This window comes from Topomyia yanbarensis, unplaced genomic scaffold (genome assembly GCF_030247195.1).
Source record: "Topomyia yanbarensis strain Yona2022 unplaced genomic scaffold, ASM3024719v1 HiC_scaffold_527, whole genome shotgun sequence".
In the NCBI taxonomy this organism is placed as follows: domain Eukaryota; kingdom Metazoa; phylum Arthropoda; class Insecta; order Diptera; family Culicidae; genus Topomyia; species Topomyia yanbarensis.
Window position 1 is genome coordinate 9,892 of NW_026683744.1, and position 15,109 is coordinate 25,000.

At 45.3% G+C, this 15,109-nt stretch overlaps 2 protein-coding genes across 2 annotated transcripts; one reads left to right on the plus strand and one right to left on the minus strand.

The window, feature by feature from the left end:
* Positions 1–2,113: 2,113 nt before the first annotated feature.
* Positions 2,114–15,106, plus strand: LOC131695785 (dedicator of cytokinesis protein 3; the record flags this gene model as incomplete). The annotated part of the gene is made up of 10 exons (XM_058984308.1): positions 2,114–2,367; positions 2,460–5,246; positions 12,049–12,158; positions 12,343–12,360; positions 12,459–12,665; positions 12,732–12,897; positions 12,960–13,181; positions 13,241–13,480; positions 13,885–14,039; positions 14,092–15,106. Coding segments are annotated over exons 1-10 (5,157 nt in total), but the record flags the coding sequence as incomplete, so codon positions are not given.
* LOC131695784 (pre-mRNA-splicing factor RBM22) lies at positions 10,091–11,793 on the minus strand. Its single transcript, XM_058984306.1, has 3 exons — positions 11,535–11,793; positions 11,420–11,473; positions 10,091–11,358 (listed from the first exon to the last, which is right to left on the minus strand). Exons 1-3 carry the CDS (start codon positions 11,586–11,588, stop codon positions 10,186–10,188), a joined length of 1,281 nt encoding a protein of 426 aa, XP_058840289.1. The 5' UTR covers positions 11,589–11,793; the 3' UTR covers positions 10,091–10,185.
* Positions 15,107–15,109: the final 3 nt, after the last annotated feature.

The following is a 15,109-nucleotide window of genomic DNA, read 5'->3' on the forward strand; positions in this document are numbered from 1 at the left end:
CGAAAATGTCAAAAAATGTGTTGCATTTTTCCAAGCACAACTGCAGTATTCTGGTCAGGGCACTGACTGGACATTGCGAACTCAATTATCACATGGCTACTATTCAGCGCGCTGAGTATTATTCATGTGATCTTTGTGAATCCGATTACGGAACATCATATCATTTGAAATGCAATTGCCCTGTATTAATGCAATTGCGCATCCGGATTTTTGGTTCTCCATACAAAGATGAACCTATGTACAGAGAGCTGAAATTTAAGGATATGCTTTTGTTTCTAACCCAGTGTGGTAAAGAGCTATAGTTTTTTAGCCGTATTTGAATGACAATATCTCTTCGGGGGTGTTGTCGTTCTGTTATCTCAATATCCCCTCGGGGGTGTTGATATATCCGCTCACTGTTTGAGTAGAGGTTCTAAATCCCTCCGGGGGTTGGAAGTTTTATTCCTGCTGTTGTAGCACCTGCAGATCGTTCAGCATCACTCCGGGGATGCAGAATGCTCTGTTTTAATTGTTCTGTGTCGTTGTTTTCCTTACCCCTAACCTTACCACTTCCCCAATCCTTCCCATCAGGAAAATGATGAAAAGACGATTCTTGGCAAGGCACAAATCTCCGATCAACATGGGGAACGTGCCATTTGAGCCAGACGCTACTGATTCCTGATTCCTGAAAAGTAATCGCTTTTCATTACATTGTATTGCTTTTGGGATGCCGTGTTTCACGGGATTGAAGTAGCAAGGAATAATAAAATCGTTCACCTACCGTAATTCAACTAAACATATGACACACTCTCGACTGTCGGCTGTCCGGAGCTGAAGTTGCTTTTTTACAAACCGAGCATTTCAAAAGTAATTTAATAAACGATAAATGCATATATCATAAATTCTCGGCAGCCGGCTGCCCAGAGCAATAAACACATGATAACACTACTGAAAGTTGCATAGTCGTATCACTCATCAAGGTGAATCCAGATTTGTGTAACTCTTTATCCCATCCTACTAACAAAAACTCCTTCTCGTGGTTATCGTGGAGACGTCGAGGTATAAAATTAAAACAACGTTTGTTGCACTAACATTCCTTCTCTTCCCCGATGACTGTAAGGATTTTAAAGTATAGAACTCGGAACGTGCACATTTAGGCCTCATTCGTTGATTCTCTGTGCACTTTCGCTTGTTCTGGTCAATCACGGAGTAGCAACTACGAATTGTACGGTCATAATGTTCATGCTCAATTGCTTCGTTTAAACAAACAGATCAACCACGCCATCTGAAATCGCCCTGCAGAATCGTCCACCAGAGAAATTAGAGCAAAATTATTATTTTTTCATAGAATTTTTATTGAATTAAATTCTATTGTAATTGTGTTAGTAATTGTGCAGGGACATACTTTTTTTAAATATTTGTATTGACCTGATATGTTGTTTATTCTCTGAATGTTTGAAAACGATCGGTTGAATGCGTGAATTTTAACGAAACTTTTTTAGTGCTGCAACTTGATTCCGTACACCCTTTAATGTAATTAAATAGATTGATACACAATTTCATAATGCAAACACTAGGAATCTTTTCACTAAATTATAAAAGCCTCAGGTGTCGCACCATTCGAACGGCGCAAGCATCTGCGATCGGTCGTTTGGCTTCAACCACAGTGTACCCCCCTTTCCACCGTTTTCGATCCAATGTGACCGCGGCGAAGCTCCAACCAGTTTTCTGGGTGAAGTACTGTATCATTTGTGTTTATTTTTCTCTCCATCTCAAGTTCGATCTATCGACTTGATCGAGTGGCTGACGTGCGAGTACTCAAGTTCTGAAAGAGCATACAGAGGTATGAAGGTACTTACTTACCTATCAAGGGGTCCATCAATGAGTGCCTGTATCGTGCCTCTATCGAGTATCGATCGTCAATTGCACCAGAGCATGCAGTTTTACTGTATGTACAGTGCAGAGCCTTCGGCAACCAAGATAATATTGCATTCCTGTATCCATTCCCCTTCCTCGGTACCGGTTTGGTTTCCCCGTCGCCTGTCGTCAGACCGGTCGCCACCACAACACCACCGCAGCATCGATGAATTGATAATTTATTGTTTTTATTCCTCTTTGCACTCTGTTAATATATGCAAGCGACCAGCATTGATGTCAACTCCATTAACATTTTCCTTTTATGTCGTTGTTTCTTTCTCTTTCTGTTTGCTTCGAACCACGCCCCGCCGTCGCAACCATCACCGCCCGCTAATCCACTCAACCAACAGAAAACTAGGCTTAGATTTAGTGCCAAGATTAGGAACCCTAGCGGTTGATCCGCACAAGATCGGCATCGTATCGCTGCACCAAGTGCACGTCAACAGTGCCGAAAATGCCAAAGCTGCCTCGGTAAGTATCCTTGGTTACATTGTTTTAACCTCCCTCCCCATTCAACCCGCTCCATCATCTATGTTCTTTTGTTTTCTCTCTCTCTCGTACAGAATCGTGGCACACTGCGCCGAAAGGCTGGCAAAAAAGTGCTCACTCATCACCTGTACTTTTGTATGCGCGACTTTGGCCATCGAATAGGGGACGACGCCGAGATTTACTTCTATTTGTATGATGGGAACACCAGCCGGATGCGGGCGTTGTCGGAACGGTTTCTGGTGCGCATTGCCAAAGACGGATTTTCCACGTACGTGGAAACATCGCACAACTGTACGGTGTTCACCGATCTGGGCTCGTCCGATTTGAACCAGGATCTGTACCTGATCGCCAATGTGATGCGGGTTGGTAAAATGCTGCACTCGGAGTCGGTGAAAAAGGGGGACAAATTCGTCAGCAACCACTCCTACCGGCGGCCCTACGGCATTGGGGTTCTGCCGTTGAGCGAAATTGGACAGTTCGATCATACGGTCGAATCGGAGGAGAAGGAGTTCAGTTTCAAGATATTTCAGTGTGAGGAGAAAGATTACCACCAGCTGCACGAGTTGATCATTAAGAAAGCCAGCGGAAAGTTTCAACCGATCAATGCCAGCACTCAGGGTCATTACGGGTTGGTGGTTTCACTGAAACTGATCCACGGTGGTTTGGGACAGGCGAAGATTGAACAACCAATTCTGTTCCAAGGAACGGCTATAACAAAAAAGATTGGTTTCCCTGATGTCATCATGCCGGGTGATGTGAGAAATGATCTTTTTCTAACCCTAGAACGGGGAGAGTTTGAAAGGGTCGGTATAAGTACGGCTAAGAATATTGAGATCACCACCTTGGTACTGGACGAAAACGGAAGGATTGTTCAGGAATGCATCGCCATTGCAGCCGGCAATTCTCTCCAGGCGTACTACAAATCTATGGTTTTGTATCACAACAATTCTCCGGCGTGGAACGAAACCATTCGCATGTTTGTCCCGATCGATAAATTTAGCAAAGCGCATGTACGGTTCGAGTTTCGAAGTTGCTCGACACGGGACAAATCGGATCCAAAGTTGTTCGGGTTTAGTTTTGCTCGTCTAATGGATCCGGGAGGGGCCACGATCGCAGATGGTTCACATGAACTGTACGTCTACAAATGTGAAGATATTCTCAAAGTTCAACCAAATATTTATCTTCGATTACCCTGCTCGGCCAACGATAAACATGCTCATACCCTGGAAGCAAACTCTTCCTACCACCGGAGTTCCAAAGAAGCATTCTTCGTTAAGACGATCCTCTGCTCAACTAAGCTAACTCAAAACAGTGATCTCCTGTCGCTACTTCAATGGCGCAACCATCCGGAACGCATTCAAGACTCACTCCAGCGAGTGCTGAGACTCCACAACGAAGAACTGATCAAGTTTTTGCAGGATGTGCTGGATGCGTTGTTCGCCATGTTCTCCACGGATGATGGAAACAGTACTCCTCACTCTGGACTCGTCTTCCACGTTCTCGTATCGATTTTTAGTTTGATGCAAAGTAGCAAGTTCCAGCATTTTAAACCCGTCATGGATGCCTACATCAAAGATCACTTCGCGGCTCCTCTAGTCTATAAAGGACTACTCTCCTCAGTGCAACACCTAGCCGATTGGATGATGACGGCTGAAAATCTCGAACCAATTCTGCAATGTTTTACTTCACTGGAATTTATATTTAAGTTGATAATTCAAAGTCGCAAACTATTTGCTCATGCCTCCGGTGGGCAGTACGAGGACAAATTCAAGCACGACCTGTTTGCTGTATTCACGTCACTCAACGGAATGTTGGTTGTCGTCAGCCACCCGCACATTCTTCCCACCCAGGAGGCTCTGCTCAGCTCGATCGGTGTAGTATTCGAGCAACTGCAAACCATTATTACCAAAGCCGAATTGGAGATGCTAGTCAAAGGTATGCTGGATGCGGTCCCGAAGGAAGCTCAACCTCCGCTGATTCAAGCCAAACTGAAATCCATCAAGGACTTGGTCTCCGGTCAGCTGTTCCAAGATGACGAACTTCGTTCGGTTATCCTGAACATCGCTTGCAAACATCTTCGTGTTCATCTGGCCAGGCGAGATGAGTTGCGGTTGTGTTCTGAGATTTTGGCGGAAGTACTGATCAAACTACACGACGCCAAATTGGAAAACGGAGAAAAACCATCCAACGCTATCCATCATGACTTGGACACGTTGTTTTCGAACATCTTTCCGATTTTGATGCAAACCATCAACGTACTCGGTAACGGCGGTAACGATTCGCTAGTCTGCGCCCTTTTCGCAGTGATGTTAGGGCTCATGCAACTGCTTGAGGAATCCCACTACCAGCGGATGTGGGACCGGCTCAGTTCGGTTGGGAACAACAAAGAGTTGAAGGAGTTCATCCAGCAGAGCCTCAGCATCTTCAAGGACATTCTGGAACAGGATTGGATGATTTTCTCCAAGGACTGGCTGGTGATGAAGATGTCATCCAACGAGGTACTGCGGAAGACGCTAGAGGAACTGGCCAAACCGCTGGTATACCGTTTTCTCGGGCCACAATCCTTCGACTCGCAGCTCTGGTGGTCGTATTTTAGCGTAGCGGTAATTTTTCTCACCCAACCTTCGCTGCAGATCGAACAGTACCACGAGACGAAACGGCGCAAGATTCTCAGCACCCACGGCGACATGCGGGTCGCGATGGGTTTTCAAATACTGAGCATGTGGTCTCAGCTCGGCGAGCACAAGTTGCATTTCATCCCGTCAATGGTGGGACCGTTCCTGGAGGTTACCCTTGTCCCGGAACCGGCCCTGCGGAAGGCAACGTTCACCGTGTTCTACGATATGATGCAGTGCGAGCAGGTGAGTGGTGACTTTGGAGTTGTAGGTTAGGAGAATTACCGGGATTTTTTGAGCGAGCGCCTTGGTTGTCACAGCGCAAATATTTTGTAGTTATCCAAAAGCTAGTCTAGGTTCAACAGTTTAGAGCCTGTTTTTTGTTTGTTTATAGATTTATGAAATGTTGAAGTCGAATTTAGAGAAACGTATTTTGAATTACCATTCGATTCAGTTCGTCGAGATCGGAAAATGTCTGTGTGTATGTTTTTTTAGCAAGCTTTAAAAAGTTTTAAAAGCCTAATCTGTAGTGTACTACCCATAAACGCATAAGCGTCCCATGTGGATTTTTGTCGAAAATGAGTTATCCGTTGGATTGTATTCTGTATCACCACTGAAGCACACTGCACAAATAAGATTACCGGGTTTGTTCAGAAAATATCGAAAAAAAATACCAAAACATGGTTGTCCCATCCATTTGGCTCAATGGATGGGACAATCTTGAACAGCGTTTTTCTCGGCTTGCTGTTTTTCAACATGGGACTCTTATGCTGTTATGGACAGTGTATTGGCTGTGCGAGATTCGCAACTCACCTTCGTGCCTAATCACTAACACTCCTTACTCTTTTTTCGCCCTTTTTCCACACGGAACTACATCCAGGTATTACGTCGCTGGTGTGGCTCGTTGTGCTTTTGTCGCACGTCTTGGTTTTGCTCAATCTCGTAGCCTCACTTGGTCCATGAAATGGCTCGACTTTTGATTTAACTCTTGAATCTTCTCTTGCTTCTTGTCTCCATCTATTACATCGTTACTCTTGTCCCAGTGAGTCATTCGGCTCCCAGTCTTATCACGATCTACTCGGATAGTCCCCGGCGGTTACTCCGACTGAGAGGAATTTCTCCTGACACCGATACCCGCTTGCTTGAGCCATATAGCTCACAGATTTATCGAGATCTATTGCGACATTATCCGGCGGTGAACTACCCTACTTCGACTAAGAGTTCCTTGGCAGCGGAATATCTCTTGATAGTGATGTCCGTTTAAACATACCAATTAGCTCCCATTTTTGCCACGATATAGTCGGATAGTACACGGCAGTTAATCTACCCTACTGTGAATTGCCGGTGGTAGATTTCTCCCGATACCAATGTTTGTTTCCGTGAGCCATTTAGCTTTCCACTTCCTTCCGATCTACTCGATCTAGCCCCGGCGGTGAACCTAGCCTACTCAACGGGCCAGCTAGTTGGTGCTGAGGTTTGTCGATTCTGGGTGGAGCGTAGTTTCTGGGTTCATTGGCGACTGAACACAAGCCGGGTGTTACGTCGCGTACTACTCAACTTGTCCTCGGTGGCGGAAGTAATCTACACCGACGGTTGTTCCCCGGTGGCAGTATTTTCTCCCGAAGCAAGATTTGTAGTTACACGGCGGAAGTGGCCATCGTCGAAATAATTCTGTAGGATTATCCTGAACATGTCTGGAAACGCCAGGATAGCGGTCTTCCGTGCCACGTTGGGGATACCGTCCAGACCGGGAGCTTTCTTCGCTTTTAGCCCTTTTGCCACTGTAAGGAGCTCGTCGTTGGAGGCTCGATTGTCACCAACATTTCCACCGTCTGCATCGCCGTACCAAGTAGGTGGTCATGTGGTTTGGTCGTCCTTCGGGAAAAGGCCCTCCACGATAGTCTTCATTTTGTCAGCGCACATTTCGATTAGCGTCGTTGGATCCTTGATCCTGGCTGAAACGACAAGACATTGCCCCAGGAATTAGCGTCTACTTCTCTATACACCCCCTCTGGCCAGGTGGACTTGCTTAGCACGATCTCACGTTTAAGAGCGGCCCTGGCCACCCGGAACGTTACTTTACACACCTCTCCGGCTGCCTCAGATCTTGCTCCCTGAACGCGTTTTGTGGCTTTTAGGCAGTTTCTCCAGTACGCCGGCAGTTTCTTGGCTACATTTTCCTCGGCATTTTTGCATCTCATGCCCTCGCTACTGTTTCCGACAGCTTGTCGGTATTCGGAATTGGAGTGAGGCTGTCAGCGCTTTCACAAAAAGGTCCTCGTCGAGGTCCTTTATTTTCCACTTCCGCTTGCCACTGCTCTCTCCGCGTTACAATAAAATACTGCGGACCATGGCAATGGTGTAGTGGATCGCTTGTTGGTCACTATGTACTGCCCACGATCGCATATTTGTCCCGTTTTTATGGGATTACCTATCTTACTGGGACTGAATTGCAATCATGGGCAGTGTATGTACGGTTCACTAACTCGCCTTTTCATGTTATCCGTCAACGAAGGGCCGCAGAATGTTATGTCGATGATGGATTTCCCACTGTCTTTACGGAATGTGTTAGCAAAACCTTCTTTACATCCAGCTTCGACAGGGCTTCCAACCAGCTGTAACCTCTTGCGTTGGTCAGCCTACTATTCCACTCCACGGCCCAAGCGTCCAAAACTCCTATAAAAACCGGTGTTCTTCTGACTAACGAGTCGGTTAGTGCGTCTAGCATCCGATTGTACTGCTCTGAAAACATGACATAACAGCTGCAAATGAATAGGCCGTTGATTCTGGCGATACGAAGCCTTTGTGTGTGCTACCCACCACCTCATGGACAGGGAAACCGCTTATCAGTGGGATTGCCGCCATCCCTGCACTATCCTATATCTAATACCTTTGATTTTTTTTACTCCTGTAGGTAGTTCTTACTTTGATTTGACTTTGACTTACTTTGAGTTTGACAGAAGTTCGAATGGATTCTGATTTAGCACAGGTACTTGCTCACGGGTTTCAATGTAGGCGAGGTTTCCTTCACTCTTAGTTCATTGATGTTCTGTTGCCTTTTTCTTTCCAGGTACGAACTATCCGTTGTTGTATGTGAAATTCGCACATTTCATCGGGTTTTCACAACGATTGTATTTTTGTTCATTCTTGTATTGTTCGCTACCCTTTTGACAGCGGCGTGTTCTTTCACAGTTCATTGTTCTATGACCGTATCACCTTCCTGGCAAATGTCGCTGGACAGTTCTCGACAAACATATGATTACGGCCTAAAAGCCAACTGTCAAAATCCACTTTGAATGGAAATTCCAGACAAACCGTTACTAGTCGAACACAGTTCACAACAGTTTATGAAAGAGAAATCTTTTCTCTTTCGTTTACTACCAACATCTGTGATTGGCGTGTAACGGTTTGTCCGGAATTTCTATTCAAAGTGGATTTTGACAGTTGGCTTTTAGGCCGTAATCATACGTTTGTCGAGAGTTCAACAATTTGGTATGATCTGGTACTATGCTATATTGTGTTAGTGTCGGTTTCTGATGAGGCGAAGCCGAAACGCAACATAGTATGATCTGGTAGTTAGTTTGAACGATATGTTACGCTAATTCGCGTCAACGAGATTGTTTCGTTGTTGGCAAAGTCGGCTTACTCGCGGATTTGGAAATTCGGAGTCAAATCCATCCCGGATTTCATTCTCTGTCGAATCTGTTGGTTCGCCGGGAATTACGCCGTTCGAAGATACCAAGTGGCTTGGTACATAAGCTTTACATGCATCGCTTTGTGTATTGAACCTTCCCTTCATCAAGTTAGCTTTAAGAAAATTGTTGACAAAAATTATTGCTTTAAAGCGTCCCACGTATTTCATATTGATGATGCGTCTGCGGATTTTGCCTTTGTGTTGTTTACGCGTAGTTCCACATAAACTCGGTATGGAGCCGCATCAATGATTATGCAAAATTTTCCCATTTTCTATTGACTGTTTTTTGTGCGTTATTTCTTACCATATCTTCACCATCAGCCAATGTCTGCCTACTATTTCTACTTTCAACGTCCGTTATCTCGTCCCCAACTGTGTCTTCTTCGGAGCCTGACGGTTCCATCATTTTCCGCCTAATCTCGCTTCAGCACGGTTTTTTCCTTCTCTCCCTAAAACAAAATGGTTGCCTCAATGCAGCAGCGTCCTTTTGCCGATTTTCACGTTTATTCACTATTCTTCCGTAGTAATGTTTTTTTTTTCAACAATCCTTTCCGTTTTTTTTCTTTCGAAAACACAACTCTACTTCCCTTTTGTTTTAAATCTCGACAAACGTATGATTACGGCCTAAAAGCCAACTGTCAAAATCCACTTTGAATAGAAATTCCGGACAAACCGTTACACGCCAATCACAGATGTTGGTAGTAAACGAAAGAGAAAAGATTTCTCTTTCATAAACTGTTGTGAACTGTGTTCGACTAGTAACGGTTTGTCTGGAATTTCCATTCAAAGTGGATTTTGACAGTTGGCTTTTAGGCCGTAATCATATGTTTGTCGAGAAATGTTCGCTTTTCGACACTTGTAACACACTTTATACACGTTCGGTGCACAGCAACCCATAAAATATAATATTATGTCGTTTGACAACCACAGTCTAACCCTGGCGATAATAGAACCTTGCATGAAAATGTATAACCTCACTTTTCTGACAGTCCAGAGAGCTTGTCTACTTGGACTTAGAAAATGTTTGATTCCATGGTTCCATCCAGTACATGGTTCGACATTCTAACACCATGTCATTGTTTTCGAGCATGATCAGTTCCATACGGATCATACCAAACAAGGTCGTTTTGAAAATCAATCTTGGATTTGATGTCCGTCACGAAATTAAAAATAGAGTTTCCCTGAGATTCTGCCGAATAGTAGTGTCACCATTCGAATAATGAATCGCTTGAATGAGATGAGTTGCCAGATATAATTTAACAATGCAAATACTATTTCCAAAAACGATCTCTTAAAAACAATGCCTAGTTCTTTTCGTAAATGGCAATCCTATCTCTCGTTCCCCTATTAGGGATTCGGTCTACGTTCCGAAAAAAAAATTCTAAACAAAAACGACTCAAGTACCCATGTTGGTAATGCATCATTCCTTTATTCGTCAATTATCCTAGAAGCATACCAAATAAATGCCCGCAAGCATCCCCTACGTTGGGATTACTTCTTCAGCGCCCCTAACCGAGCCGGATCCTGGCTGGGATAGTGCATCGATTGCATTCCCGGATTAGGCATACCGGGTGGGATCATAACGTGCCCGGCTGTTCCGCCGGTTCCCGATCCCGACGGTTGCTGCGAGTACATCTGAGAGTAGCCTGCGGTCGGTGCACCCGGAATCAAACCCGGTGGCAGCTGGTGAATCTTCATACCGGGTGGCAGTACGGCCATTTCCGATGCTTGCAGATTGAAATAGTCGTTCGGGTTCGGTGGCATCGGTAGGTGGCCGGGAAGTCCCGGTACGGGATCGAAGATGCGATTACCCCGTGGAACGGAACTTTGCGCGTAGGCAGTCGATTTGGCCTGTGAATGAGCCCACTTGATGGTGAGTTTTTTACCACCGAGAATCAGCTTGTTGAAAGTTTTCTCTGCTGCAAGTTCCGCGGCTCCACGTTTGGTATACTGCACGAAAGCGCACTGCTGTCTGGGTACGAGCGAAACGGACCGAATCTCTCCGTAGTGGTAGAAATTATCTCGAATGTCTACTTCAGTCAGATGTTCACCCAGATTACCCACATATAAGGTGGTAATAGTTTTATCCTCTGGTGGTTCCAGCTTTGGAATAGAAGCAGCTCGTTTCATCAACTTATCTGCCACCGGATCATTGCGACCGTAGTAACGGTCTCGAATATTCTGCTCCGACAGTGGATCGTCCGGTTCAACAGGTTTGTCATGCCGGTAAGGGCACTCTTCACCTCGTTTACATTCTCCTTTGACCCAGAACGAACATATGTGGGGCAAATTTCGTTTATAATACGGAGCCGTTCGAGCTAGCTTAGCCAACATGTCACTGGCTGCAAGCGACTTTCCAACCGTTCCAGCCGCCACGGTTTCATCTCCTCCAGCCTTCAATTGACCTTCGATCGTTTGAATGTAATACTCCTTATTCACGTCACTCTCCGGAATGCGATCCTGTATCTTCAGGGCAGCGTCACGAACCTGCGTGGGTAGACCGTACTCCAGATCTAGCAGACAAGTTTGACAAACGTTTTTCAGCTTACTGCATGTTTGACAAATTTCAGTTTTCTTGAAGCGCATCCGTGCCCCGGGACACCAGCGGAAGATTGTAAACGGTCGGGTACAAATTTTGCATTCCTTTCCGTAGCGTTCTTTAATCTGTGAGGGAAAAAAACATTGCCCATTCATTGTACGTGACGAGTGGAAAAATAATACTCACCATTCGTACGTACGGATTATCGCCTAGGCATGTCTGGCATAGAATTGGAAACTCCTAAAAATTATACAATGTGGGTATAATACGAGGAAAAAAAGTAACTTCACTCGCCACTTACCGAGTCTTCCCAGTTTTGACGATTGTACGTGTTGGTCGTTTTGGACATCGCCATTTTGTCTGCGCTGTTTTTCTTCCGAGTCGCTCGAAAATGCCACTTTTACTGTTAATTTCACCAATCGTGCAACGAATCTGCCTAGACAAAAGGCCAGAAAAAGCGATTTTCCAGCCTAAATTTTCGAATGACTGGTTGTTTGTTGCTACCTTTTGCTCTTCGTGGGCACAGCAGTTTGACGTTTCGTTGCTTTTGCACGTTTGACGCGAGCTGAAAATGGTGATGTCATCGTGCCCTTGTGGCGAATATGCGCATCAGCGGATAGATGCCCGAGTAAAAGAATATCGTTATAAATCGCAACTGGTAGTTATTCCGTAATAATTACGTAAAATTAAGACTGCGGTTTTTCGATTTAAAATTCGGTTGCGAACTAGAGTTTATATCAAAATTATAGTTATATTAGCATTGGGGTAAAAAATTGGAAAGTTTTGAAATCCTTTGATGAATTTCCTCCTTGCAGGTATCCCGCGGCTCGTTTCGACTGGTGGAAAGTGAATTGATCGACAAGCTGGATTTGCTGATCAGCGAGAACAAAGGCGACGACGAGTATCGTGAACTGTTTAGCACAATGTAAGCACTGGGACCTATGCCTCACTAACCACTAACCGATGGCTCATCTCATCGTGCGTTTTCTTATATTTTTCCTTCCTTCCATTCCATGCCTTCTCATATGCAAACGAATCATCCGCATTCATTAACTAACTAACTAAACCAATTGCATGTGGGCTACGCGCATATTCGCATATAAACTCAGGGAACAATTATGTCTCGCGTAAGTGTGCCTAATCCTTAGCGGCTTCAAGCATGCGTTCCTCACGTGGTAATAGATTGATTAATCTACTGTTTCTTCCATCCATGGATATCTTCTAGCCTGCTGGAACGCGTCCAGGCCGAGAATCCTTCCTGGCGTGAGTCCGGGACAGCTTTCATATCGTCCGTTACCCGACTGCTGGAACGACTGTTGGACTATCGCAGTGTGATGCAAGGTGATGAGAACCGCGACAAACGGATGACTTGCACCGTTAATTTGTTGAATTTCTACAACGATGAGATCAACCGGAAGGAGATGTATGTGAGGTGGGTATTTGCTGGCGCTGGTTTAAAGCTAGAGTTTGAAATTTAAAACAATCCGCTTTGGTACAGGTACATTTACAAATTACTGGATCTTCATTTGGGCGCAGAAAACTACATCGAGGCTGGATTGACTTTGAAGCTCTATGCCGATATGCTTTCCTGGGACAGTGAGAACATTTCGGACGAAGCCAACGGTCCGATGGAATGGGAACAGAAGGAAAAGATTTACAAAAATGTGAGTGACGGTTTGGCATTGGAATGTATGAGTAGAATTAATTAAAACGTTTCTACTCACAGATCATCAACTATTTCGACAAGGGGAAGTGCTGGGAGAAAGGGATTCCGCTCTGTAAGGAGTTGGCCATGTTCTACGAGCGAAAACGATTTGACTACAACCGACTCAGCGATGTGCTGATTCAGGAGGCAAAATTTTTCCAAAACATTCTGACACAGTTGCGACCGGAGCCGGAATACTTTCGCGTCGGGTACTACGGAACTGGATTTCCTTCGTTTGTCAGGGTAACTGTAACAAATCTATCCTGAAATTGATCGTTGATTAAAGCTCACTGTTTCCATAGAACAAACAGTTTATTTATCGTGGGCTGGAATACGAACGAATTGGAGCCTTCATCCAAAGACTACAAATCGAGTTTCCAGCTGCTCAAATTTTGGACAAGAAGCACTACCCACCGGATAGTTCCATTCTCAACTCGCCGGAGCAACGGTTCCACGTTGTTAACGTTCGTCCCATTTCCGATCCCAGTCATTTGAAAAGTGCCAAAGTAACCGTTCCGGAGAAGATCTCCAAGTATTACGAGGTATGTTCACTATTTGGAAGCCATTCAGTGCAAATTAGTTATGAAATTTGCGTTTCGACTTCGTCTCATCAGAATCTGACACTAACTTAGTGACAGGCACAGGACTAAGCTAGCCCCGGATTGACGCTAACTCCAAAAAATGAGTCTGAAGTCTGATTAAGCTGATGAGAACTCCGGCGTCAATCTTGCGCTAGCTTAGTCCTGTTACTAAGTTAGTGTCGGATTCTGATGAGACGAAATCGAAAAGTAAATTTCATAACAACTTAGTTACAGGTTTTGTGCTCTTCACGCGCGAAGATGGTTTTAAACAAAAAATAGTTCTTATCAAAATTTTCTCCACTAAGGAGAAATATAATAGCATAGTGCATTCAGTACAACTACAAATATTGATTTGCAACTCGTAGGTCAACGACGTTACCAAGTTCCAGTACGATCGTCCCGTCCACAAGGGCATCGTCGACAAGGAAAACGAGTTCAAATCACTCTGGATTGAACGAACAATCTACGACACTGCGCAGCCTCTGCCGGGTATCCTGCGCTGGTTCGAAGTAACGAATGCGTAAGTTTACCTTCAGTACCTTTGCACAAACTTCACCGTTAAATTTTTACAGATCCATCCACGAACTGACACCGGTGGAATTTGCCTGTGAAACCGTGGCCAACGTGAACAAAGAACTGTCCGACCTGATCGTACAGTATCGGTTGGAACCGAAACGTAATCTGAACCCGTTCACCATGCGCCTGCAGGGCTCGGTAGATGCCAACGTGAACGGTGGCTTCAACAAGTACCAGGACGCGTTCTTCACCGAACGGTTTACGAAATCACCCGAGGGACGCGATCAAAGCTTGTACGTGCAACGGTTGAAGAGGCTGATCTTCGAACAGATGCAAATTTTGCGCCAAGCGCTGGAATTGCACAGAAGCTTGGCATCCGATGAGGTTCTTCCGCTGCACAATCGTCTATCAGAGGCTTTCCTAGAGCTGGAGAAGAGTACCGCCGAATGGAAGACGAACATTAACATTCCAACGAAACCACTTCCACCGCTTCCGATCGCTAACGTCCATTCGATGCCGGCGACGGCTGGCATGACGACATCAGGGAATTCTCAGAATTATTTTTTCGAGGATCACGACGAGACGTACACTTATCTTAGTCGGAAGACACTATCCTTATCGGGGATAGTTCCGATGACGGCTATGACGTCGTCTCCTATTCCGGCTCCTCAGGTACCCCCTAGGGATTCACTCACCTCATCTCCCTCGGCACCACCACTTCCTCCACGTGGTCACACCCCGGATAAACGAAGCTCCAACCCAATGCCATTCACCGAGTTTGTTGAACAACAGCAATTGCAGCAGGGATCCGTCCCCGCGCGACCACGTTCAAAAAAGTACTCCCTGTATGAAATTTCACTCAGCGAAAGCATGAACCACAGTTACGGCAGTCCGAGAAGTTCCAGCGAACTGAAAGGCCACTACGACATTGGCACTTTCAACCGGGACTCTGGGATCTCAACGAGTTCACAAGAACTGAACAACCTCAACAACGGCTCCCAGCAAGTCCAAACTCCCAATCACCTTCATCACTACCATCAACCGATGCCGGTCACGGCCGTACCAGTGGAAGAC